We start from the raw sequence: 25,587 nt of genomic DNA, 5'->3' as shown, positions 1-25,587 counted from the left end.
GCAGACGCCCAGAGGCAGGTCCGGCAGTCAGGTTTCAGTATCCATGTGCGGAGGAGCAGAAGGAGGCCTGCAGAGTTCCCGGCGATGCGGCTGGAAGAGTCACCTGGCCCTGGGGGAGGGGCCTTGTGTGCCAGGCCAGAGAATCTGGGATTGGTTTTGTGGGCCATGGGAGCCAATGAAGGCTGTGGAGTAGGGGCAGCCCTGGGCCTGGGAGAGAGCACACTCCAGGGGCTTGTTTGATGGAGACTGAATTTTCTGCAGAGACGCTGGCAGGACTCCTGCCCAGGGATGCCCCACAACCCCACCACCAGACTCCAGCCCCTTATCAACTCTGCGACCACAGGAAAGGCCCGTCCCATCTTGGAATTTCCTCTTCGGCTAAACAGATTGAGAGACCAGAAGACTTATCTTGAGGTTCCTTCCAGCCTGTGATTCTGTGATTCTGGCCACTGTGCTGCAAGCTTTCAGGCAAGGACTCAGAGGACGTCCTAGCCACATAGCCCTCCCGCTTCCCGCCCTGCCATCGGTCCAGCCTCAGGGTGTGTCCGTGCCATACCACCCAGACCCTCTGGGTAGTGTCCTAGCTGGCTCTGGGCAGGGGAACGCCCTCCCTCCACATTCATATCTCCTCCCCCACACACAGAAGTTCAGTTTACAACATTCTCTTCATCCTCGGTCTGGTGTGGTCACCCCACAGCCAGAGCAAGATACAGGTGACGAATATTGATAACTGCTTCCACTTTCGGGGGTGGGGGGCCGAGGATACCCTTCACTTGCTCCTCAGGGCCATTCACGTGCCAGGAAAGGAAGCCAAAGCTCAGAGAGGGACAGTGCTGTGCCCACTGAGAGCCTGCCCCCTCGAGACCCTGTCTACACGTGGCAGTAGCTGGGGGCCCAGTTTCCCCCATCCCCTGGCTGTGACTTCTCAGCCTCTGCCTCTTTTCCTCTTCATCTCCCTGTGGAGGTCAGGCCTCGGTCCCCTGTGCTTTTCTGTCCCGCCCCTTAGTGACAGTGCCTAAATGTGCATCTCAGCCCCAGCCTCTCCCTGGAACTTCACACTCGACTATCGCCCATCTGCTCAGTACTTCCACTTGGGGCCGGGTCACCATCACAACCCCGAAGTGTCCCGTCTGAACCCCAGCCGCCCCACCGCCCGGCCTCAGTGCTTCCAGCACTTTCTGTTCCTCCTTGCCCTCATCCCGCCTCCAGAAAGAGAAGAAAGCCTGATGGCTCCGCCTCCAAACCCCAACGGGAACCCAGCCCGTCTCCCCAGCCCCCTGCAGCCAGCCAGCTCCAGGCAAGAGGCTGCAGCCTCTAACAGCCAACCTCAATCTCTACCGCCTGCTTTACACATGGGGAAACTGAGGCTCAGGGAGGGGAAAAGCCTCCCCCACAGTCACCCAGAAAACACGCCAGGGCTGGCGGAGCCTGGGTCTGCCACCTCCTCCCTGAGGTCCTCGTCCCCAGCTCCCGGGCCAGGTTTCCTCTCGGAGCTGGCTTAGGGGGTCTGACGACACCGCTGGGCTATGCGCGCCTGCATGTGTGTCCCCGAGGAACAAAGAATCTGCCAGCTGGGTTTATGTTTCAAGACGTCTGTCCTCGCCCTTGACCAAGAGGTCTTACAGGGAGACTGGGGCCAGAGTCAGGCGGGGAAGCGGGGGGCCAGGGACATCAATGGTAAGCTGCCTGCCCCGGAACCCAGCCCCGGGGTCTTCCGAGTTCACTCGAGGAGGGCAGAAACTGCAGGGGCAGGCCGTGCTTCGCTCAGCATTTATTTCATACAGCTGTTTTTAAAAAGCTTGTTTAAAATATAGATCATTATATATATATTTATATATATAAAATATATAAAGAGGAATTGAGGCGAGCCACCCCAAAGACAAAGCTATGTTTTATAAATATTTCTGTAGCTCCCACATCCCAGAGAAAGAAAAAAACAAAACAAAAAACCATTTACAACCCAAGCTAGTGGTTCCACATGGTGGGTCCCGCAGGCTCGGAGCCTGGGGTGGGCTGGGGTCTCGAGGGCCGTTCCGAGGAGAGCAGGCAGACCCCTTTCCCCAGGGGCTGGTGTCTCTGGCCGTGAAAGGTCGGGTCCATACTAGTTTTGCCAAACCCATGTCCTCGGCTCCGTAGACCAGCCTGGAGGCTGCAAATGGGCCCTGCAGGGCCTCAGGCTGCCAGGTTATTTTTAATCTTGTCGGTGTCCTTTGATGTCTCGGCCCTCCTTCCAGGGTGGCCAGGCCTCTCTTCCTGGTGGCTTCCAAGTGGAGGCAAGCCACACGGCACCTCCCGCACCCGGCATCTGGAATTCACAAGCAAAGCCCCACGGGCGGGCGTCTCTAGGCCCCGCTGGAGCCTGGGGCAGCGGCCTCACTTGCACACGTAACGCTCCACGGTGCGCTCACACCGGCGACAGGTGACGTAGCAGCACCAGTGGTACTTGCAGTGGCACCGCTCGACCACACGGTCCGTGTAGGGGTTGTAGCCACGGCCACAGCACATGAGGTCGCAGCTGTCACTGCCGTGGGACGTCTTGTTGCATTGCCTGCAGGGGTTGGGGGGGAGGTCAGTGAGCACTGGGCCACCCCAGCCCCTGCCCAGCCCGGCAGCTCCCCACCCTCCCCCACGGCTGCACTCAGCCCCCTCGGGAGGCGTCCGGTCTTTGGGGAATTTTAAATACCCTACTGCCCGGAGGGAACCTCTCTCATCCTGGTATTTCTCATAGGCATGTGTCAAAATGATGGGGTGTTCTGTTTTCTTGAAGAGGTCTTTTGTTCTATTTCTTCTACTTGTAAATACTCCACGGAGCCTCAAACCACTCTTATAGTCCCATCTTCATATCTAACCCCAGTTATATTGTAACAAATGTAAAGGCGGTTTTTACTTTCAGAATCCCAGGGTGAATTCCAAAATGGACAGATGGCGTTGCCTGTGAGGCAGAGCGAGCGGCCGGCACTCAGTGCGATGACAGAGGGTCACCCCTCTGCCCCCACAGGCCAGGCGCCTCCCTCCAGGATTTTATCTTATCTGAGGTGGGCAGGGCCCTCGGTGAAATGATTACGCCCATTTTACAGATGGAAGCGGGCTCAGGGAAGGGCAGAGGTCTGCTCAGGGTCTCACGGGAGCCTGTGGACAAGCAGCGCTTAAGCTCAGGGCCCAGAGACCAAGTCCAGTGCGAGCTCGGCCTCCCTTAAAGGGAAGAGAACCCAGGCCGCCAGGGGCTGCCTTTCCTCCTGCATCACTCCTGTGGGAGAAGACGACACAGAGGTCCCTATAAGACCCAGATATCCTACTGCTGCCACTGGTTCTACTGTCTAGAAAGGACACATCTGTGCAGGTTGGCAGCTCCTCTGGCTGGGCTCTGGCTAGACAGGGATGTTGTCATGGGATGCAGCTCGGTCCCCACAGCCATGTGGCCGAGGAATCCCAGGATGTCCGACACGGGCGAGCCCTAGAGATGACCAAATCCAACACTCCTATTTCCTGATGGGGAGACTAAGGCACAGAATGGAGTGGAGGCCTGTACAAGGTCCCACGGGGTGAGAACTCCTGTGAGCGTTTCGGAAGGCTTCCTGGAGGAGGAGGGGCCATGCGGGCCATTTCAGGAAGACAAGCAGGAATCTAAGATGCAGAGGAGGGGAAAGGGCACTGGGGGCAGAGAAAAGACAGCCTGCCCTGACCTAACAGAACAGCGGTGAGAGAACAGACGGATGGTAGGGCTGGAGGCACGGAGGCTGGACAGCCGCCGAGTAAGAGAGGCCGAGGGCTGAGCTGGAAAGGGCCGTGGGGCCGGAAGGAGGGGAGCACCTGGAGGGAGAGCCGGGAGGTGACAGGACCTGCACGTGGAGGCTGCGAGCAGCTCCGGGCAGGAGGAAACAGCAGGAAGAACACATCCCCAGAGCCACACAGACCTGGGTTCAAACCCCAGCTCTGCTGCCTACTGGCTGTGTGACTGAAGGCAAGTCACTTAACCTTTCTGGGCTTTGTTTAGTCACTCTACACCATGAGTCCCCCTCAGCCTTATCCTGAAGGTCTCTGGACATTCCTCCAGGAAACGGTGGTGGGAAGGAGGCCAGTTCCATTTTTATTCTGGATCCCTGACACACGATGTCTGAAAACCTGGCCTCCAACCTCCCATCCCCCTCCAAGGTGTGTGGTACCATCACCACTGCATGAGGATGGGACTGAGCCCCAGGGAAGCAAGGGCTCTGCTCCAGGTCCCAGAGCCAGGGAGCTGTGACGTCAGCGGGGACCGTCCTTCCCTGACACACACACAGCCCCCCACAGATCCAGGGAGATCTGGGGTCCTCGACAGGCTTCCCCACCCTCCTCACAGCCCCCTGGCTGCCTCAGCCCAGCCTCTCCCTCCTTCCCGTCTCCCTGGCCCGACCTGGTTCCATCTTCACTCCACCCGACCCCCTCAATCTGGCCTCCAGATGGGAGCTGGGGCGTCTTCACAGAGCCTGCTGCCCTGGCCTGTGAGGACGGGGCCCCCACAGCAGCCCCCCTCTCCTGGAGACAGGAACGTGGGCTGCGGAGGAAGCAAAGGCTGGCCAGGCACCAACTATGTGCCAGACACGTTCTCAGACACCCTCGCTCTGGTTCAATATTCTTTTAACCCCGCAGAACGCGAGTTTTGTGGAATGCCATTAGGGGCTCCTTAATAGAAGAGTTCCACAGCCCAACACCTCTGGGAAACGCCGCCTGCCACAGCCCCTTTCCTGCGCATTCCTCCCAGCCGTCATGTGCTCTTGTGCCTCGCGGATCGCCAAAGAGAATTTCCCAAACGTATCTGATTGCAGAACTGGTTCTGATAGAGCATCGCAGGACTGACTCCTTACAGAACCACCTCTGGGAAATGCTGCTCCCCTGCATCCTCACCAGCCCTGCCCAGCACACAGTAGGTCTGCAGTCACCACTGGCTCACTCCCTCTCCTGTCCTGAGCCGACTGCAGCAGCAGTGATGGGGCCAGAGGTAGGGACCCCAGCCCTGGCTCTGAAACTGGGGACCAGGGGGAGAGCGCTGGGGCCCGGTGGGTGCACGCATGTCTGGGGACATGGGAACACTTCCCCTACGAATGCAGGCAGACCTCGCTCTCCTGCTGCCCCTCTGGATGGCAGCTGCCCTGGTTCTGCCTCCACCCTGTGCAGACCTCCCGGGTGGCGGTAGGCTGGCCACTGCCCCCACCGCCCCTCGTGTCTCACTTCCTCATTTGTCCAGTGAGCAGATTGTGACACTTATCCTTCACTAATTCATTTGACAGACATTTACCGAGGATCTAGTTTACGTCGGGCAGCCTCGCTCCTAACCCCCGTCTCCCAGTATAGCCACTGCCTCTTCCCATCTGTCTCCCCACTAGGAAGAAGGTGGGGCGGGGCCTCCCACCAGCCTCTACCCCCGAGGGACGCCTGCCTGGGCGAAGTGTCCAACAGCCACTCCCAGAAGCTCTGCGGGGGACCCTGGGACCCTGGCACCTCCACTTGGCATTCCTGGGGCCGCCTCCCTCCACTGGGCAGGGACTCCATTCCCCAGATGCCCACAGAGGCCTGACTGTGCACCTGGCCCTGAGCTGGGGTGGGGCACACGCAGAATAGCTGACCCCTTCCTGTCGGGGGCCTGGGGGGCGGCCGGCCCTTACCTGTCCTGTGTCCCGTGGGAGCCCACCTTCTCGTTCTTCATGCAGAAGTCAGGGGAGCTCTGCAGATAGACCAGCTCCGAGTCCTTCACGGGCCGGATATCCAGGTCCTTGGGCACCAGGTGCTTGCGGGTGCCCATGGGTCGGTGCACGACCTTGGTGGCCGACAGGTAGCGGGTCTTGAGGTCTGCGGCCACATCCCGTAGCTCCTGCAGCCCCTTCCAGCAGGTGCGGATGGAGCAGGAGCCGGATACCCCGTGGCACTTACACTTCATTTCCAGAGAGGCGCGCAGAGCCTGCAGACAGGGAGGGCGTCGGGCTGGGCGGCCAGCGCCCCCTCCCCAGCCTGCCCTGCTCCATGCCCCCACCCACTGCGGGCCGGGTGCTCTTGGGGAGTCATTGTCTGCCCGGGCCTCAAGTGATGGGGCTTTTTACTCTAAAGCTGGGTGGGCGTTGTAGGTCCTCAGCTCCTCCTCTGACCTGGGGGGCAGCTGGGAGGGGCAGGAAGAGAGTGACATTTGTAGGGGTAAAGGATGCCGCTTATACACCTACTGTATACCAAGTGCTCTAACACATATGGCTTAATCATCGAGACATCCCCACACGGGGTATCATTACTTCCCCCACTGCAAGAAGAGGAAATGAAGGCTCAGAGAGGCTGTCTCATGCCCAAGGCTGCACAGCTAGAAAATCTTGGAGCTGGGCTTTGAGCCCAGGTCCAAGGGTGATGCCAAAAGCCATGGCTTTTAATTGTTCCATCCTTTTTCTCTCACACAAAAACGGGGCTCACAAAATGCTTGCTGGAAAAAGAGGGAAAAAAGAGGAGAAGGGAGGGAGGGAGGAATGGGGGGGCCGGGGAAGGGGCAGGAGGAGACTGCACGGGGGCTGGTCCCTGGCCTGGCTGGCCTTTCCCACCACTGCCTGGTGACCCTGAGCAAGCCACTTTACCTCTCAGCACCTCTGTCTGCCCTCCAGAGCGGCAGTAAGTGCCACCTCGCAGAGCTGTTGTAAGGATTCAGTGAGAGGACGTGTGGGGAAGGGTTTTGTGGACTATCAAAGTTAAGCCAACACAGGTCTTGAAACATCAGTCTAAGTAATAATTCTGGTGGAGGGGAAGCTTGGGCTCCGGCGCTTGGGGAGACTCTAATCCTGGCTTCGGAAGAGATTCTTCCCACCAACTTCCCTGGGCCTCAGTTTCCCCATGGGTATCCAGGGGTCTTTCAGTTCTGCGTTTTAATCCCCGCTTCTTTGCACACAGGATTCAGAGCCCTCCACCTGGGCCAGCCCTCCTGCCTGCCTCCTGCCAACAGCTGCAAGTATTAATGGATCTCCTGGGCCTACCCCCCTGCATCAGAAAGATGGGAAAACCGAGGCACAGAGAGGCAGGGACTTGCCTCAAATCCCTCAGTGATCAGTCAGGGAGCTGGTCAAGGGCCCAGGGCTCCCCCCTCCCCCAGTGCCAGGAAGTGGGGGGTGAGGGAGTCCGTCTGGGTCTAAAGTGTGGAATTGGCTCAGCAAGGCCTGTGGGGAGCACAGGAATGAAGTGCAGCCCCCGCAGGGCCCGTTCCGCCTCCCAGGGGCATTTTGAGTGGCAAGGAGAGGCACACTCGGAGGGAGGGCCCAGAGCTCCCTGAGGCCCAGGTGTGTCAGCTCTGACACATTGTAGCTGTGATGATGACATTCACCCTCAGAGGCCTGCGGCTGGGGAAGGGGATGGCGTGGTCTGCAGACGGCCCCAGGGAGGCCAGGTCCGTGGCAGCAGGGCCCAGGGACAGCCCAGTGTGCCCCCGAGGCTGAGGACCCAGTGGACTGCACTGTGGGAGGCGCTGGCTGTTGCGCTGGAGACCCACGCCTGGCCGTGCAGGGGAGTGGGCTGGGTGCTTGGGGGGATGGGAAGGGCTCCTGCTGCATTTCAAGGATGGGGGGCAGGCCGGCAGCATTGGGAGGCAGGAGTCCTGGGTCCCTGGCCAGGCTCGGCTACAGAGGCACAGGGTGAATTGGCCTCAGTTTCCCCAACTGTCCAAAGATGGCCGGCACATCCTAGAATCCTTACACAAGGGAGACCAGGCGAGGACACAGAGTCCCATGGCCCTGGGCTCCATCATGCCGCATGTCCTTGGCCGAGCCACCCAAGCTCTTTCTGTCTCCCTTGGTGACTCTAACGGGCCTAACGGGGCTGTGGGGTAGAGGTCGAGAGATGCTGCGACCCCATTCCCCACCTGCAAGGAGGGAAAACTGCCTCCTCCAGGGTTGTTCTGTGGACCACAGGAGAGGAGACCAACCAAGCACCCACCACAGTGTCTGGCACACAGATCGGTATAAAGTTGGGTTTTTTTAATTTTCAAAAAATAAAACAGTCCATTCATTCACTCACGCATCCGCTCACCCAACCTCCTGTGGAATGAGGTGAAGAATTAATGAAACATCGCTAAGCGCAGAGGTCAAGGGGAAGCTGTGTTTTGGAGGGTGGGGTGGGTTTTGGGCCTGGGAGAGGGTCCCTGTTAGAGCGAGGGAGACGGCTCCTTAGGCTGGGCTGCTGCCCACAGCCCTGTCCATGCCTCCACCTGACTCAGCCTCAGCCCGGAGCCCCAGAGGAGGAGCCTGAGGAACACGGCCGACGGGCACTAGAGAGCACCGAGCCACCCCATTCTATAGATGGAACAAATGAGGCCAGAGAGGTAGTGACTTGCCCAGTGTCACACAGCAAGTTGAGTGCCAGAGCCAAGGTAGGACTCGGAGCTCCTGACTCCTAGCTCAGTCCTCCTTCTGCTCAGTCAACGTTCTGCAACCCAAATCCCGGTGGACCCCCTGGAGGAGGACAGCCAGGCAGGCCCCAAGAAGCTGGACAGGGAAGAGCTGGGGAAGCCGGGAGCACATCGGTGTGGGTGGGTCAGGGCCCGTCCCCCCACCACCCCCTCCACCAGGGCACGCCAGGTGGCCCTTTTCTGCCAATGGGCACAAGCACAACCATCTCGGGGGGGGTGGTTACCTGTCTCCCCACTTCACTGTTGTGTAGACGCATCAGTTTATTGGCTTGGGATCCTGTTTTTTTCACCTTCATAGGAGCATCGGAAAACTTGGCCCCCATGAGGAGCCCGTAGCTGAGGTTGTCCGCACATCCTCCCCAGCGGTTCCCGGGCCCGGGTGGCTCACCTGGGACGGGGCCGCAGGAGCAGCCGGGCAGGTCGCCGGTGGTGCAGGCCCGGGCGATGGCGTGGCTGATGGCAGCCGCAGACAGCGCATACACGAAGGCAGACTCCCGGGTCCCTGTGGGGTGGGGAGGTGCAGGGTCAGCTGGCTGGGCGACCCAGGGATAGGACCCCACCCCAGCCTGAGGGCCTCCTCCTGGGCCCCCACCCACCCATGAGGTCAGGCAGAACGGGCTGCAGCCAGGGAGGTGCAGGCGGACGACAGCACGAGAGGGCCATGAATCTGTGCCCCTCGTCCTCCCACGAATACACCAGCTGACTTGCACACACACTCGCACAGCCACAGGCACACCCTCCCTCATGCACACTCACAGTCCCCACCCCTCCAGCTGCCGGCCCTCCGAGCAGTGTGAGGGCTGCTTTAGAGCATTGAAGGCCCAGGCTCTGAGCTGGGCAAGAACTCACGACCTGATGGGCAAGACCAGCGTGCCAAGAGCCTGCTGTGGCTTGAAATGCATCCCCCAAAAAGATACAGTCAAGTCCTGACCCCTGGGACCTGTGAATGTGACCTCATTGAGAAATAGGGTCTTTGCAAGTGTAACTGAGCTAAGATGAGCCATACTGCACCCGGGTGGGCCCTAATCCCACGACTGGTGTCCTTACAGGAAAAGGGGATTCTGGATACAGAGACACACGGAGGGAGCAGGCCCCGCTGACCCCTTGATTTCGACTTCCAGCCCCTGGAACGGTGAGACAAGCCACTTTTGTCGTTTGAGGCCCCGGCTCACGGTACTTCGTTGCAGCAGCCTCGGGAAATCCCCGCAGAGCCCCACGTGCCCCGGCTGTGGGGTGTCCAGCCCTTGGGTCCAAGCAAGTCACCTCCCGTTCTCAAGCCTCAGTTTCCTTAACTGCAGAACGGGGAGGACCATACCTACCTCGCAGGCGTACTCTGTGGTCAGATAACCCGGGAAGGAAAGCAGCATGGTCAAGTGCTGCACAGACATTAGCCGGTGCCGTGCAGGGGAGAGGTCAGGTCTAGTGGGCCCTTCCTGCCCATCGACAGTCTCTCTATCGTACAGGGGACCCCCAAAGCCACCCCAGAAGCCACCGCCTCCAGGAAGTCTCCCCCACAGATGTTCTCCAGCCCCTACATCCCTTGGTGCGTCTCACGGCAACTTCAGTCAGCTGGGTCTAGAATTACCTGTGGCACGGCTGCCTGTCCCGAGAGTGCACGCTGCCGCAGTCTGGTTCCACACCCCCTCCCAAGGGCCTCCCTGACCTCATCCATGCCTTCATTCACGCTCAGGCTGTACGTGCATGTGTCCTGTCCCTCAGGCCCCCCGCACCGGTTACTCATTCACTGTATGTTTGTTCACTCATCAGTTCGTGCCTGACTGCCCACACCTACGCCTAATTCATCCACCCGTCCACCCACACCCGCGTCCTTCTGAGTCTCCATCCATCACCATCTCTTCACTCACCCGCCTGTCACACACCCATCCACCCACAAACTCACCCACCTATCTAAACACACCTCTATTTATGCCCGGATCCAGCCGTCCGCGCCCGCACGCGGCCCCGCGGCCCCGCTGGCTCCCTACCTCTCTCCAGGTCAAGCAGGTAGTTGGGGGCCAGCTCTATGGAGGAGCAGTTCCAGCGCATGTCGGAGAAGGCCCTGCGGCAGGCCTTGGTGGCCTCGCGGGCAGCGTGCACCACGGTGCGCATGAGCTCCAGGTTGCTGCGGCACAGCTGCACCTGCGCCGACACCAGGCCCTCCAGCTGCTTGCAGTGCTGCGTCTGGTTCAGCGCCAGCGCCGCCGGCGTCTTGGACAGCGCCCTGCACGGCGCCCGAGGCCACAGCGGAGGAAAGACGGGGCGTGAGGGGCCAGTCCTCGCGCCCCGGGGCCCAGCCTCTCCGTGGCGGCCTGGAGCCTCAGCTGGAGGGGCCAGGACACCAGCAGGCAGAGGGCTGTCCCAGCAGAGCAACGGCTCCCCCTCCCACCCTGTGTTACCTTGGGCACATCACCGTCCCTCTCTGGGCCTCCGGCCCGCATTCATACCATAGACTCCCGACCTCACTCCTGCCTAAGCTTTATGACAGTTATACCAACAATAAACGGGTGTACAGCTCACAAAGCCCTCACATCCATTACCTGATTTAGTTCTCACACAGCTGAGAATTAGTACCCGTTACTCAACATTCATTCAGCTCTGAGCACTCACACGTGCCAGACACTGTGCTAAGTGCTAGGTTCTTCTAATCATTATTATAATAATAGCTACTATTCACTGAGCACTCGCTACACACATGAGTCAGGAGCTTCCCATTATTGCTTTACTTAATTATTAAACTCATTTATTAGGCTATAAAGTCCGACATACATGCAAGGGATTGCTATTAAAGGATTAAGGAGCCACCCGGTTTTGGGTTAAATCTGATTTAGACATTAACTTGCTGTATGACCTTCCATAAATCACTGTCCCTCTCTGGGCCTCAGTGTCTGTACCTATAAACTGTGTTTCCCAGAATGGGTTCCAGCAAGACAGTCTGAAAAAGGGATCCTGGTCAAGCACATTTGACGAACATGATATATTACAACCCCTGTGGGAAAGTAACGATGCACATTTACATTTTAAAGGCGCTGAGAAGTCCTGCAGCAAAGCGACAGCCTTGGTTTTGTTTAACTCTGGAGTCTGCTGGGCACAAAGCCCTTCATTTTTGGAGCACGGATCTCACCCAGGCTTTGGGAAACGCTGGTCTAGGGAGGCTGCATGAACCCTGGTGATGTCCCAGGACCTAAGGGCTTCCCAAATCCTGGCTCTGGGATTCCAAGACTCTAGGACCAGGGGTCCATGCTGGATCCGCCTTTCTCCCCCGGCCTTCTCTGAGGTGCAGGCTAGAGACACCCCACGCCTTCAAGGGCTCCACAGAGACCCGCCCTGCCCCGAGCTGGCCAGCCTTGGCACTAGGCAGAGGCCCATGTGCCGCCACCAGCGCCGTGTGCCCCGCCCGCTGCACCCACGCAGTCCTCGCCCAGGTCTGCGCCTAGACCTGGAGAGGCTGAGATCCCGGGGGCCGGGGCCTGGTGACAAGGGAACAGCAGGGGCTCCAGCTCTGTCACTCCCCTCGCGACCCAGAGCAAGTCGCTTAGCCTCTCCTCTCCCAGCAGCCCCCAGGTGTTCCCTGGGGACTAACTCAGACGGGACGCGACACGGCTCTGCCCGGCTGATGGCCGTGGTCAGCGCTCAGTGAGGGAAGCCACTGCGACTACTGCCGGGATGGCCTTCCCCACTCCGTCACGGTCAGGGGCTGCCACCTGACATTCAAGACCCCTCAAAACCCGGCTCCCTGCCTTCTCCAGCCTCTTGTCCTTGTCCTCCCCGTGTCCTCAGATCCGGCCACACCGGGCTCCCTCCCAGCTTCTCTGACTGCCCTCCTGCCGTGCCCTTGCCCAGCTTTTCCTGACGCCAGGAATGCCTTCCTCTGCTCCTGCAGCTAAGTGAGTAAATGAACTCGGTCTTCTGGTGAAAGGACTACGTATGCAGCACCAGCTCTTCCCAGACTCATTCGGTAACAAACATGACAAAGATCCTTAATATTAATGGTTGCATAAACCTATCAACCGCTCCAGCTCATGGGCTGGCCCAGGGAAGGGCACAGGTTTTGGGCACCAGCTATGTGACCTGGGTAAGTTACCCAGTGTCTCTGGGCCTCACAGTCCTCTTTTGTTACAACAAAATGATCATTTCTGCCTCAAAAGGTGATGCCAAACAGATGTTAGCTCAGGGCCAGTCTTCCTCACCAAAAAAAAAAAAAAAAAAGTGACGCCAAGTCTTCAGTAAGATAACGTATGTAAAGTATTTGGAACATTCATAACTGGGATCCCCCTGCTTGTTGCTGGGTGAACAGAGGGAGTCAGAAGACCTGGGTTCTAGCCCAAGCTCTGCCCTCTGTGTGCTGTGCAATCTTGGGCAAACTGCTGCCCCTCTCTAAGCATCAACTACAAAATGAGGACCCCAGGGCTCTTGCAGGGCTGAATGAGATCCTCTGCGCTACATCAAGCACTGAGAGGTTAGGGTACTTCCTCCTGTCGCTCCCTCTCAGCTGTGCCCCCGCATCTGACAGCTCCAAGTAGAGAGGTCTTCCCAGATGCCTGGGGAGCAGACCAGGGCGTGGCACGGCCTGGTGTGCGTGGGTGAGAGAGCCCAGCCTGTCTGAATAGATCGTGGGAGTGAGTCCTGGGCAGTCTCCCCTCGCTGCGACCCCTGCCCATCCCCATCCCCAAAGCATGAGCAGGGAGATGTTTGGTGTCCCTGATCGCCAGCGTCAGGCACAGGGCGGGGCGTAGAGCAGACCTCAGGCATGGCTTCTTGACCTAAACTGAACTGTCCGGTCCCTCCTGGCCTTCTGAGCCACGCAGGCCCGAGTACGTCGGGACACCTGGGGACCCTGCTGCCTGAATTCCTGCAGCCCGTGCGGGGTGAGGTGTCACACAGGGAGCAGGTGCCATCCCCTCGGCTGTCAGCCCCTGTACCCTCCTCCACACAGTAAACACTGCATACGTGTGGCCCCCCCATGGGCACAGCACCCTGATTCTCACGACACCCAGAGGGGTGGCCTGGGCCAGGGGGCCATCCCCTTTTGCACGGAGGAGGACACCGAGGTGCTCCAGGGCCCAGGTGCTCTGTTGCCTCCTGAGTTGTCCTCCGCTGGACCCGGGCCCCCTCTCTGCTGGGCTGGGGCCGTCCACACTCAGCCAGTCCTGAGCCCACCAGCCCTCACCTCCCCCACCTGTCCTCCTTGCCCTCTGAGCTGACTTCTGTTTCACGGCTGAGGGATTCCAGGAGATGCACAGACACCACCCTGCGGGATGAGACACTCAGGTCTCAGTCCCTTCCCTGGGCTCCTGCTCAAGCCAAGAAGTGGGACAACGTGGCTGAGCCCTTCCTGGGGAGCTCTGTTTAGAAAATTCCTGAGTGCTGGGTGCTGTGGCTCCCAGGGAGGGCTGCTCTGTGCTCCTGGTGCCTGGGGTCGCACTGGCTGGGGACCCTGGGCCACTCTGGGCTCCGTGTGTCCATCGCTGATGTCACCAAGCATCAGCTAACTCCCCAGCCAGTGGTGAAAGGAGGTGCTCTGAGGGAAACCCTGTGAGGACACCCCCAGAGGAGGCTGCGATGGTCCAGGCTGCGGAGGACAAACAGGAAGCAATCTGGAGGCCCCCCCGTGGGCAGAGGCCCAGGGAGCGCCGGGGGAGGCCGGGCGGGCAGAGGGCCACCAGCCGCGGCGTGTGGGGCGGCCACGGGCCGCGCAGGCGGGAGGCAGTGGATTCCACTCCGAGGAGGGCGATGCGGTCATCTGGTAATTAGTGGTAATGACCGTTTCTAACTAAGTCCCCCTCAGGGAGGTAATCAAGGATTAGGGCGGGGTGGGGGAGTTACCCGTCTGGACATCTCCGGGCTTGCCTCGCTGAGCAGACCCCTAATTGAAAACACTTTGGTTTATCTGGGGGTGAGGACACGGGGGAGGGGGTGGGAGAGAGGACAGGAGGGAACAGAGAGTTCACAGGCGAGGCCTGTGCCAAGGTTCCGCTCGGGTGGCCGAGGTCTCTCTCTTGGGAGCGAGGGGCTCTCCTGGGACTGGCTCGGGGGCAGAGACTTGGCATCAAGTGCCAGCTCAGTGGCTCACCCAAGACGCAACCTTGGGCAAGTCACTGCCCCTCACTGGGCCTCAGCTTCCCCATCCCATTGTGCAGGTGGAGACAATGAGGCGCAGAGAAGGGTAGGACCTGCTGAGACACAGCTGGGTCCCAGGCGAGGGGTCTTTCCCTTCCGTTTTAGAGACAAGGGGGCTGGGGCTCAGAGAGGCTGACGCAGTTGATCTGCCCGTGACCTGGCTCGAGGCCAGTGACCCGGCTGGGCCCCAGATCTCCCAGCTCCCTCTGGTGTTGCTTCTACCTGCTCTGCAGCAGCCGTGTCCCTTCTGGAGTGCCCTGGGGTTCTTCCTTGGGAGGCCTGGAGAGGCTGGGGCGGCCTCTATGGGCCCTCCCCTGACCCAAGGCAGCGAGAGAAGGGGTGAGTGGCCCAGCTGGGTCCCCAACACTCTCCGGTCTGACGGTCGTCTCCCAGCACCTGGCTTGGGTGGGAGGTGAGGTAGGGGAGGGGTCCCCCGGGCTACTTCTGGTCAGGAGCTTCCGCGGGCAGCCAGGCTCTGACTCCCTCTCCCTCACCCCCATCCCACCAGGAAGCTCCAGCTGTGCCCTAGGTCCCCAACAGGTGGCATGCTGGGTCTCTCGGCCACATCTGGTTTCAGTTCTGTGTCAAATGCCCCTTTCGTCTTCAGCTCACTCTCCAAGGCCCAGGGCAGCGCTCCCCGTCCTCACCCCCAGGGGACAACCCAGGCCAGCTGAGCTTCCCGGATGAGTCCCCAGCCTCCCATCCGCACTGTACACCGAGTGCCCTGTTGCCAACAGTCCCATGGCTCCCTGTGACCAATAGGCCACAGAGCCGCACAGCCTGACCCCAAATCCTGCCTGTGGCCTACTCACTGTGACACCCTCTTAGTCAGAGGACCCCTTCCTCTTCTGTTTAATGGGGGCGGCAGCAGAACCCCTCACAGGGTGATCGGGACATTTCAATGAAACAAGGGCATAAAGCACTTAGAACAGTGCCTGGCACGCAGCACGTACACGTAGTCACACGCGCACGCATACACACATGGTTGTTATCCTTAAGCTCCACTCCTTCTCTGGCTTCCCCCTTTATCTTCAGCTCCAGCAAGAGTTTAACCACCATCAAGGAGTCTGGCTTCATGGAGCCCAGCTGCCTGGGTTCTGATCCCACACCCACCGCTGCCTCCCGCCTCCTGATCCCCGGCCTGCACGCCCCCGTGGGCCAGCCTCCCCAGCACACCGTGGCTAGTGGCCCTTCCACCCCACCCAGGCTGCTCCTGTCCCAGCCACTCTCACCAGCAGCTCCTTGGGCGTCTGCTCTGCCCCATTAATTAGCTGTGTGACCTTGAGCCAGTTACTTCACCTCTCTGTACCTTCATTTCCTCCTTTGTAAGATGGTAGTGATAAGAATATTACCTGCTTCCTTGGGGAATTATCAAATGGAATGACTATAGCTCTTGGAACAGTGTCTGGGGATTTACGAGGAGGCTCCTGTAATCCCTGGTTTCTCTTTTCCTCTCTATGCTTTCGGCCCTGCTGTTCCTCCTGCCATGCATTTCCTCCTTGGCCACTGAAATCCCACCCATCCCTCAAAGCCCAGCCCAGGGTCCCCTCCCAGAGGTGGGACTAACTGCCCCTCCCCTGGGCTCCCACGCTCCCTCTCCGAGGACACAGCCCAAAGTCCACTGCGTACTTTCTCCTGGTCTGTCTCTCCCAAGAGGCTAGGCGCTGCTGTGAGGGAGACACTGAGCTGTACCCACTTCTTCTGGGCCATGCAGTGGGGACGGCACGCATGCTGGGCTGAGCGAGCCATCTGTTCCAGGCCCTACGCAGCCACGTGCCAGCTGGGGGCTTGTGCAAGCCACACACTTCTCAGAGCCTCAGCGTTCCCCCCGTAGGGCTCGAACGTCAGCAGTGTCCCCCCAGCGCTTAGGAGCAAGCCCCGTTCTCGGCTCTGACGCTCCTGGCGCTCTTTAGCAAACCCCTGCCCTCTCTGGTCCTCAGTTTCCTTATCTGCAAAATGGCGGTGGGGGGGCGAAGAGGGCATGGACTCCCCGATCAGAGGTTCCCCCCTGAGCTGGGACAGGGACAGGGACCAGCGGTGGAAGGAAGGTGTCTGGTTTCTCACCAGACTCCTCAGGAACAGCTGAGGAGAGCTGGTGCCCCAGGGCCGGGCTTCCCCTTACAAACAAGGGAGGCAAGAAGATGGGGCTCTCCTCTGGAATCACCAATTAATCGATAACTCAGCCCCAGGAGGGGCAGGGCTGGTGACCTCCAGACTGTTTGCTGGCGGCCCAGCCACTATCGCGGTGTCTTCCAGCGAATCCCCCACCTTCCTCACTGCCGGCCCCAGCCCCCACAGTCTGTCCCCTGCTGTCTTATCTGCAAGGCTCTGCCCGGCCCCCCACTGCAGACCATGTCCAGTCCTGGACTTGCCCACCTCTCAGGGAGTCTCTCCACCAAAGTGCCCTCCTGCCCACCACTCCCACCGCCCAATTCCCCGAGATGCCCCAGGGGCCGCCTGGGGGCACCGCCCCTGGAAATCACCAACGGGCCCAAGCGCGTGTCCCCACCAGGTGGTCTCGCCTCCTCCGGGCCCTCAGGCACCGCCCCTCTCTCCTAGGACACCGGGAGTTATTTACGGCCTGGGCTTATCTCTTCCAACCCGCGGGCAGTTCCTCCAGGAAGGGGCTGGGTTTGACTCCCCTCCCCGTCCGCACCGCCACAGCCCTGCACAGCGCAGGCACTCCCTTCAGCGGCGGGGAGGGGCGCCTCTGACTCCCACCACCTACCCCTCCACGAATAACTTCTGTCTAAAGGAAGCCCCTTCACATGCGCACAGCGTCTGACAGTTTAGGAGGGTCTTTCGTGAGCCCCTTCTCATCTGATCCGAGTGAAGAAGAGACTCTTATCCTCCTTTGACAGAGGACACTGAGGGTCCCAGAGGCCGAATGACACTTCCCCAAGGTCACCCAGGTGGAGGGGTCAGGCCTGTTGGAGGACCTCCAGCTAGAGTCAGGCAACTAGCAAGGAAACAAAATATTAAGCGGCGCCCTGTGCAGGGAGCCGACCCTCTAGATCTGGCCCCTTGACCACGCTGTCCTCTTGCATCTGTCCCTCTGGACGTCTTGCGCAACCCTCAGCGGGGGAGGACCGGGCCATTCCGCCGCCCTCCACGCCCTGTCTCGCTCCTGCCTCGAAACCCTCCGGGAGGTAAGGCAATATTTTACAGAGGAGGAAAAGGAGGCTTAAGAAGAGTGACTCGCCCACGACCCCCAAGCCGACTTCTGCTCCCGGGGTTCGGGCGCGATCGCTGGATTCAGGACGCCCCTTAACGCCCCCGGCCGCCCCCAACCGCGCGCACGGGGCCCCTCCGGGTGGACGCGGGGTCCCTACTTACAGCCATTTGATGCCGTAGCACACGCCGGTCTGGAGAGCCAGGGCGAAGAGCAGCGCCTCGCAGAGCTGCGGCCGCGCCCTCATGGTGGCGCGGCGGCGCCGGGTCGCCCGCTGCAGCAGCCGCCGCCCGCTGTCCCGCCGCGCGTCCTGCGCGCACGCCGCCTGCGGTCGGAGAGCGGGGCGCGTGTTAAGGCGGCCGGGCCGGGCGCCGCAGGGGGCGTTGTATTCAAATTACAAAGGAGGGGTCGGGCCCTTCCGCCCCGCACGGCCCGGACGCGGCGGCGTCTGGCTCGAATTAGGCGCCGCCGAGCGCGGCGGAGGGCGTGTCCACCGAGGGCGGCCCCCGCCGGCCTCTCCTTGCGCCGCGCCGCCAGGGACCGGGAAGGGAAGGGAAGGGGGCGCCGGGACCAGAGACGCCCCAAGAGCGGCGCAAAGACACCGGGGCAGAGGGAGAGGCCCAGAAGGACCCCCAGACCTTGGAGGGACGGAAAGGAGAGGACGCAGGGGTCGGGGGCGGAGGAGGAGCCGATTCCGGCCCGGTCCTGGGGTCTCACTCATCTCCGCAATATTAATTTAGTTATTGTGGTCCTGGCAGTTCTCCTTCCCCACCGGGCCTCAGTTTACCCCCTCTGTAAACTGGGGACACAATTCACCTTTTATAAAGACGTTCACCTAACACTATGGCATTTGCTCCTCTGGGTGCCCGTGTGACATAGGTACTGTCGCTGCACCCATCACACAGATGAGAAAACTGAGGCCCGGAGATATGAAATGGGGTTGTTCGGCCAGTGAGCGGCGGGTCCATGCCCGTTTTCTCCTCCCACGTCCACGCGGGGGTCCGGTGACCGCGAGAAGACAAGGAAAGAGGGCTCGCGCGGGGCCTCGGTTTCTCCGCTGGGGAAGGGGAGGGTGAGAAATAGGACGGCAGAGGTCTTTGCGCCGTGAGGGCTGTCGGGGGTCCCGAGTCTCCTAGCTCCTCTCTGGCGGCCCCCCTGTGGAGGGTCGGGTGTGCCCCGGCGGGGGCGGAGGCGGGGCAGCCCTGCCTCTGCTGAGCCGGGAAGCTCGCGGGGCTGGCGCGGTGCCGCCTCCGGCCGCCAGGCGGCGCCCTGGGGCCGCGGAGCAGCCGTTCCCCCGCCCGCCCGCAGGCAGCAGAGGCGCTTTCCCTGGCTTTTTTCTTTTTCTTCTTTTTTCCCTCTTCATTCTCACCTCATTAACTCCCTTCCCAGCTTCTCCCCAATTCACCAACACCTGGCGTTCGCCCGGAGACGCGCAGCCCCAGCCCCTCTCCCCTGGGGAGGAGGAGACAAAGGGATTCCTTTCTAAAGGGTTTGGGGAGTCGGAAAAAAGAGGCGCCCGCCTTAGTGGGGGCGCCTGAGCGGGAAGGGGGCGTTCCCCTCCGGCTGTGTGAACTTGGGCAAGCCCTCCGGCACCCCCAGCCTCAGTTTCTCCTTCTATAAAAACGAGGGGCTGGGCTCGGCCGCGCATCCCCGGACATCTTCCCAGCCACCCCGCAGCGTGCGGTCCCCGAGCTCCCCCTGCCCGGGTGTCCGCGATGGCGCGTACCTGTGTGCGTGTGAGCGTACGGGTGTGCCTTGAGCACACGCACAGATTTGTAACCCCACTGTTCTCCGAAGCCTTCCAGAGGACGGCAGGGAGAAAATCCTGAATTATACATTTTTACTCCCTCGAAGAATTTCCCGCTAGGCGCCTAACACAGAGGCACTGGCTACAAACTTGCAGAGTCAAGGCTAGGGGTCCCGGCGGGGTTCTCGGCGTAACCGAGCACGCTCCCCACCCCACCCCACCCCCAGCCTGTATCCAAACCCTTTGTCTTACTGGCCCTGAAAGTTTACCACACTCTTGAGAAGGAGAAAAATACCGGCTGGATATGGGGGAGGGGAGGGGATCCAAACTCCAGTCGCTGTCTTCGCCCCCACTCCCTCCCAAAGTGTGGGCTCTCCCTCCCCCCCCCCCCACTCCGAGGGCGCCCAGCATTCCTGGCTGGGGAGGGGGAAGGGGCTGCACGCGGAGGGAAGAGAGTGCGGACTCACAGCAGGGGATCCGTGTCCAGCCCAACTGGCCCAGAGAGAGGAGGGGCCGCCCGGGTCCCACAGCGCGCTGGGACCCAGGCCTCCAGCCACTGCCGGCTCTGTCCGAGCAGCCCCCGGTGGTCCTGGGCTTCCCCCGCCGCCGCCCCTGCCCCGGCACGCCGCAGGGGAAGGCAGCGCCTGGTCTGGGCCTCTGGGTCCTGGCAGGTTATTCCTGTCCGGTGTCCGAGCGTCCAGGACAGCCGCGCGGGCCGCTGGGTCACCCTCAGCCTGCGCCCCGCGGGTCAGGGCGCGCTCGCGTCCCGGAGCCCCCGGCCCGCCAGGGGGCGCTAGGCCGGGGTTCGAGGGGGGATCCGCAGCCGCCTCCCCGCGGTGGGACTCTGGGCACGTCCCCTCCTCTTCCCGGGCCCGGGTGTCCCCGTCCGGGGATGGGATGAGGGGTAGAGCAAGTGCCCTCCCGGTTCTGGTGGTTCTATAGGACATCCACGCGGCGTGGCCAGCCGGGAGCTGCCCGAGCCCCCGCTTCAGGCCCAGCGCGGAGCCTCCCTCGGGGGCAGGGGCGTAGTGGGCCCGCGTCAAAGCGCACGGTCTTTGGAGAGATAAGCGGTCCTTCCTCCCCGCGCTGGGGATAAGGTCCGAGCCACCCGCTCGTAGCGGGCGAGAGAAGGGGCCGCCCGGGCTGTGACCCGCGAGCGCAGGAGCCGCGGCCCCGCTCCAACAGGTGGTTATCCGGCTTGGGCTCTGGATGTCCCTGAAAACCCCAATGCTGGGGTGGCCGGCCCTCTCAGCCAAGCCGGCCGGGACGCGCCGAGCCTCCCCTGCCCGGATGAGCCCGCGCTGGGCCGGCAGCGGGCACGGCTCGCGGGAACAGAGTGTCCACGACACGCGGAAGGTCGGCGCGGGCCCAGCCTGAAGCCTCCGGCTGCGCAGCTCGCAGAGCCGACCCCGCGAGCGGGTGACGCCGAGCGACCGCTTCAAGGTTACCTGCGACGCGGAGCGAGGTCGGGCCGGCAACCTGGCTTTGACCCCGCCGCGAGTCCTGAGAGATGGGTCTGCTCGGCTGCGGGCGACGCGCCAGGTTACCCACGAGACGGGTTATTTGGAAGTGGGAAGGGCAGGTTTGTGGGGGGGACTCCGGGCACCTCCCACTACCCCTCTGGAGGCCGACCTGAACACCTAGGCACAGTGAGGGTCACGGAGGTGGGAGCGCCGGGAGGTGGGAGGTGTGGGGCTGGTGCGCGAGCTCAGCCAGATGCTCGGGGCGGCTTCAGCTGTGCCTCCGGGCTGGGGACAGGACTCTCTTCCTCCCCAACCCCCAGCCTGGAGCTCAGATCTGTAAACAAACTCTCGGTTCAACCCCGTCCCCCGCCGCTCCTGGGAGCCGGTCTCCGAGAAGGCGTCCGCCCCCACCCCGCAATCTGCTAGGAGCCGCCGTAGTTCCCTGCCTTTTGCCACCCTCTCCGGCCCCGCCACACACACCCTCTGCCGCAAGATCCAAGTCGCCCACCCCCGGGATGGCTCGGGCATGACCTCATTTGCGGGCTGACTGGGAGGGAGGGCGTCGAATCGGGGGAAGAGGGCCGTGAAGCCTCGCGGCGGGCGAGAAACTGCACAGGCACCTCCATCACTCATCTGCGTAAAGCCCGCGCCCCCAGCCCCGCGGCTGCGCCCCGTAAGGGAGGCTCCTCGGAGCGCAGCGGAGCAGAGGTACGCAGCCCGACTCAGTTTGCTTACTGGGAGTGGGTGTCCAACGGGGTCACGCCGTCTCCCTCGGACTGGGGCGCCCCCCTCCCTAGCAGGTCCCGGCTGAGCGCCCGCCCGCTGCCCGCGGCCGCTGCTCACCTTCTGGAGCGCTCGCCGGGCGCGCCCTGCGTGCCTGCTGCCCCGCCGGCCAGGGAGAGGCGAGCGCGGCCCCCGGAGGACCCGAGCGCCCTCCGGCTGGGCAGGCGGGGACAGCGCCCTCTTCGCGAAGCGGCCGGGGAAGGACGCCCGGGATCCGGAGGAGCGGCGGCTGGCTGGGGTCCCGCGGGGACTCTGGCGCGGACTCAGACTGCTCCGGGCCTGCCTCGCCCGCTCGCTGGAGCTCTCCTCCTCGCCCGGCACGGTCTCCCGCGCGGGCCGCCCAGACTGCTTTATAAGGCGCGGGCAGCCGCTTTGATCCGCCCACGTCAGCGCGCAGAAACCCCACCGGGTGGCTCCGGCCGCGCGCGAGAGGCGGGGGCGGGGGCCCCGCAGATGCCACGGACCGCGGCGCCAGCGGCAGAGGACTTCGCACCCCGTTGAGTTACGAAGGCGGGACTTACTAACTACAGCTGGCGTCTACAAGCGTGCCCGCTGCGGGCCCTCTGTGCGCCTGCGGCGCGTGGGTCCAGGTAGGGCCGGTTTCTGAACCTTGCAGCAAGCGGGGCAAGGAGCCCCGACCGTCTGGTTTGACAGAGGAGGAAGCCGAGGCTCAGAGGGAAGTCCCACTTAGGCCTCAGTCTGGAGCCAGGGCGGGCATCACTAGGTGTCTGTCTTGCGGCTTGGTTACTGTAGGCGTCGGGGGTCCCGAGAACTGCGTGGGCCTCCCAATGCATCCTTCGCGGGGTCATCTCTCCAGGCCTCCGGTTCCAGTTCTGGAAATGGGATCAACCACCTGAGGTCTCTGCGGAGAAGGGAGGCGGGAGGGCTTCGCGTTGCGAAGCACACCGTAAACCTTAGGCACCAAGAAGACTGGCGGCCCGGCCTCTGGGATGACCGCTGGGGAGGCTGATGTGCACCTTAGTGGAGGAGTGGGTTTCAGAAGCTAAAGGGGACTGGAGAGGTACTTCCTCTGGTGTAGACCCGGCCTGGGTGACTTCCCTGGGACCAGTGGGGTGAGTGTGTCCATCCCCTCCCACCTTGGCCTTCCTGGCTGATGATAGACCCCTTTCGGATTTCTAACTGCTGAGTCACATGCTGAGATTTCCAAGGATCCTGTCTCCTCTCCCCTGGCCCCCTTCCCAGGGGCCTCAATCCCAAATGTAATCTAGTTCATTAACAGAAGAGGAAACAGACTTAGTGAGAAGGACCTTGTCTCAGGTCCCAATGCCTGATACTCTTTTCCCCATTCTTTGCACCCATAGGCCCCCCTAACCTGGCTCCAGGTACCTCCACATACAACACACACGTCTTGGCCCACAGAGCCCACTGCAGGCTGGCAGCCATACAAGTACCCTCCACACACAGCCGGCCAGTCTCCCTGGCACACAGGACTGGGACATATCACCTTGCAAATGGTCGCAAACGCGCTCAGGAGATACTTGCCCGCACTAGATGTGCACACACACTCAGTAGCACATACTAGTGAAAGGGCCACACTCATCTTCAAGATGAGGCCAGACACGTGACTGCCCCCGACCAGGTCATGCACAAACACCCATGTGCGTCCGTGCACGAAGTGGGAGCGCACACACAACTTCCGAGCAGGCAGCACCAAATACACATACACTCCTGCACACAGTCACAGGAGGGTCCCTGTGACTTCCTGCCAGGACATCCCCATCTCCTCCCCCAGGCCGCTAGGTTCAATAAAGTGATGGGAAGATATTGGGGCTTTGGGTGGGGCATGTAGGAAGGTGGGGAGGACCAGGCTGCTCCACCTAAGAGGCTGGGGACAAAGACCTCCAGGGTCAAGAGTGTCCTTAGCTCTCCCACCCCAAGGCACTCTGGCCACCACTGTCAGAGCCATTCCTGGTGGCCTCTGTCTGGTTGGAATGCACCCTCCACTGGGTCTAGCCCTCTGCTTACTTGAGAACCTAAATCACCAGTTGCCTGCAAGCATTTGCACAAGCAGTCCTTCAGCCAGGCCTCTCCTGCTGGATCTCAGCTACAGTAGGAATGGGAAGCAGTCTGAAGTTGCCTAGACTTCGGTTCCAATATTGATTTTGCCCAACTTTATGTTTATCTGTGTGATCCTGAGCAAGTTGCCTAAACTCCCTGAGCCTGTTTCCTCCTCCATAAAATGGCAGTAATACAATCCCATCAGATGCTCTGTACTCTCTCAGATGGGGAGTAGCATCCCCATTTCATAGACGTGGGAGCTGAGGCTCAAAAGGGAGGGGCTGGCATGCGTGGGAGCGGAAGTCTGAACCCAGATCTTTCTGGCTCAGAGCGCACTATGGCTGAAACACAGAGCAGGAGGAGAGTGACTTTCTGTTGTCTCAGCGGGGGGTTAAGGGGAGCCAGGAGAAGATCCTAGGACCACCTGCGGCCCAGGCCTGACCCCTCCGGGGCCCTGCCCAGTTACTCAGCTCTGTCTTGTGCATCAAGACCCAGGCGTCAGCTCAGCCTGGAACCCCTGCCCTAGGCAGGGTGGAGGGCCATGAGGAAGCGACGGCAAAACCTTGGCCTGCCCCTCCTGCACCCCGGCCCCCCATTTGTATAAGGGGGAGGACTTCACCGCCTCAGACATTCTGGGACTCTCCTAGACACTGGTGAGAAGAATTGTTTTTCATCTTTGGAACCAACTGACTTTCCCCCTTCCCTTTGCCTTCTCCTTCCTTCTCTCCAGGGCCTCCTCAATGGTCAAGCCCGTGCTGTGTGTGTGTGTCAAGCCTGTGCTGGCCACCTGGGCTGCAAGCCCCTCACAGGAGGAGGCTCTGATCTGGGCAGAGTAGGCAGGTTTTGGGTGTCTGACGGCCCTGACGTGGGGGGGTTGCTGTCAGCCGGCTCTCGGCCTGGCCTGACTGCCACCAGTCAGGGGCACACCCCTTTCCACTCCCCACCCCCTGCACACAGCCCACCCAGGGGGCACCCAGGCCGAAAGGACATGGGGGTGGGGGAAGCCACAGTTCCTTTCCCCGTGCTGACCCCTCCTGATCCCTCCACGCACCTCAGCTTCCCTCCCTTGGGACCAAGGCCTTGGTGAAAATGGGTAGGGGTGAGTTGGCTGTTTCCAGGAGCCCTGGATGGGGGGACAGGTGACTGGTTATAGTCCTTAGTGCCATCGGTAGTTTGCCGTGTGATGGTAGATAATTGTTTTGCCCTCTCTGAGCCTCAGTCATCATCTGTAAGTGAGGGTGTTGGACTAGCTACCCTTCAAGGGCTCTTTCAGCTCCAGAACCTAGCTCTTGGGTCTCCTTAGCTCTTAGCCATGTCATAGGATGAACCACGCACATGGTGGACACAGTGAGACCAAAGGGTGCTGTTTTTCCACACCAGGGGGCTTTTCAGAAAGGCCTTCCTGGGAAGGCAGGTGACCAGGGGATCTGGGCAGAGGGGCCCAGCCCAGTTGTCCTCTGACCCAGGGGTTGGCATGCCCCACGAGGCCCGATGTTCCAGGCAAGCGGGGAGGGGCATCAACTAGCAGCAGGCATGTCCTCAGAGCACCTGGGTCTGGCTCTCCAATTCTCTTCCTTCGCTGACCCACTGTGTGACCCTGGGCAGGTCACTCAGTCTCTGTGATCCTTGGTTCCATCATCTGCAAAATGAGAAAACTGCTAAACCACTCCCTCCCAAGGTTGCTGGGAGATAGGCTTGCAGGAAAGAAGCCACGTTGGTTGACCAATCCCCACCCCCCCACCCCCGCCCGTGTGCCAGGAGGGTGTGCGGGAGAGACAGGCGTGGCTCCGCAGAGGGGCACTCCAGGGCCCAGTCCCGTCAGTGATGCCAGATCTTGTCACCAGTGAGCAACGGAGCCGGGCTGCAAACCCTGGGCTGTGGC

At 61.3% G+C, this 25,587-nt stretch overlaps 1 protein-coding gene across 3 annotated transcripts; it reads right to left on the bottom strand.

Moving 5' to 3' along the window:
• Positions 1 to 1,754: 1,754 nt before the first annotated feature.
• Positions 1,755 to 22,367, bottom strand: WNT11 (Wnt family member 11). Of its 3 annotated transcripts, none has more exons than XM_014855835.3 (6): positions 21,747 to 22,367; positions 17,858 to 18,018; positions 10,390 to 10,625; positions 8,629 to 8,906; positions 5,643 to 5,935; positions 1,755 to 2,548 (listed from the first exon to the last, which is right to left on the bottom strand). In XM_014855835.3, the coding sequence occupies exons 2-6, from the start codon at positions 17,938 to 17,940 to the stop codon at positions 2,374 to 2,376; spliced, it is 1,065 nt and encodes a 354-aa protein (XP_014711321.1). In that variant the 5' UTR covers positions 17,941 to 18,018; positions 21,747 to 22,367; the 3' UTR covers positions 1,755 to 2,373. The 3 variants fall into 3 exon arrangements, with proteins under 3 accessions (XP_014711321.1, XP_070346759.1, XP_070346758.1); XM_070490658.1 differs by having other exon boundaries at positions 21,639 to 22,172; XM_070490657.1 differs by lacking the exon at positions 21,747 to 22,367 and adding an exon at positions 19,908 to 20,187.
• Positions 22,368 to 25,587: the final 3,220 nt, after the last annotated feature.

Source organism: Equus asinus, chromosome 20 (genome assembly GCF_041296235.1).
Source record: "Equus asinus isolate D_3611 breed Donkey chromosome 20, EquAss-T2T_v2, whole genome shotgun sequence".
Taxonomy (NCBI): Eukaryota; Metazoa; Chordata; class Mammalia; order Perissodactyla; family Equidae; genus Equus; species Equus asinus.
Note: the sequence above shows the minus strand (reverse complement) of the source record. Positions and strands in the feature narration are given on the sequence as shown.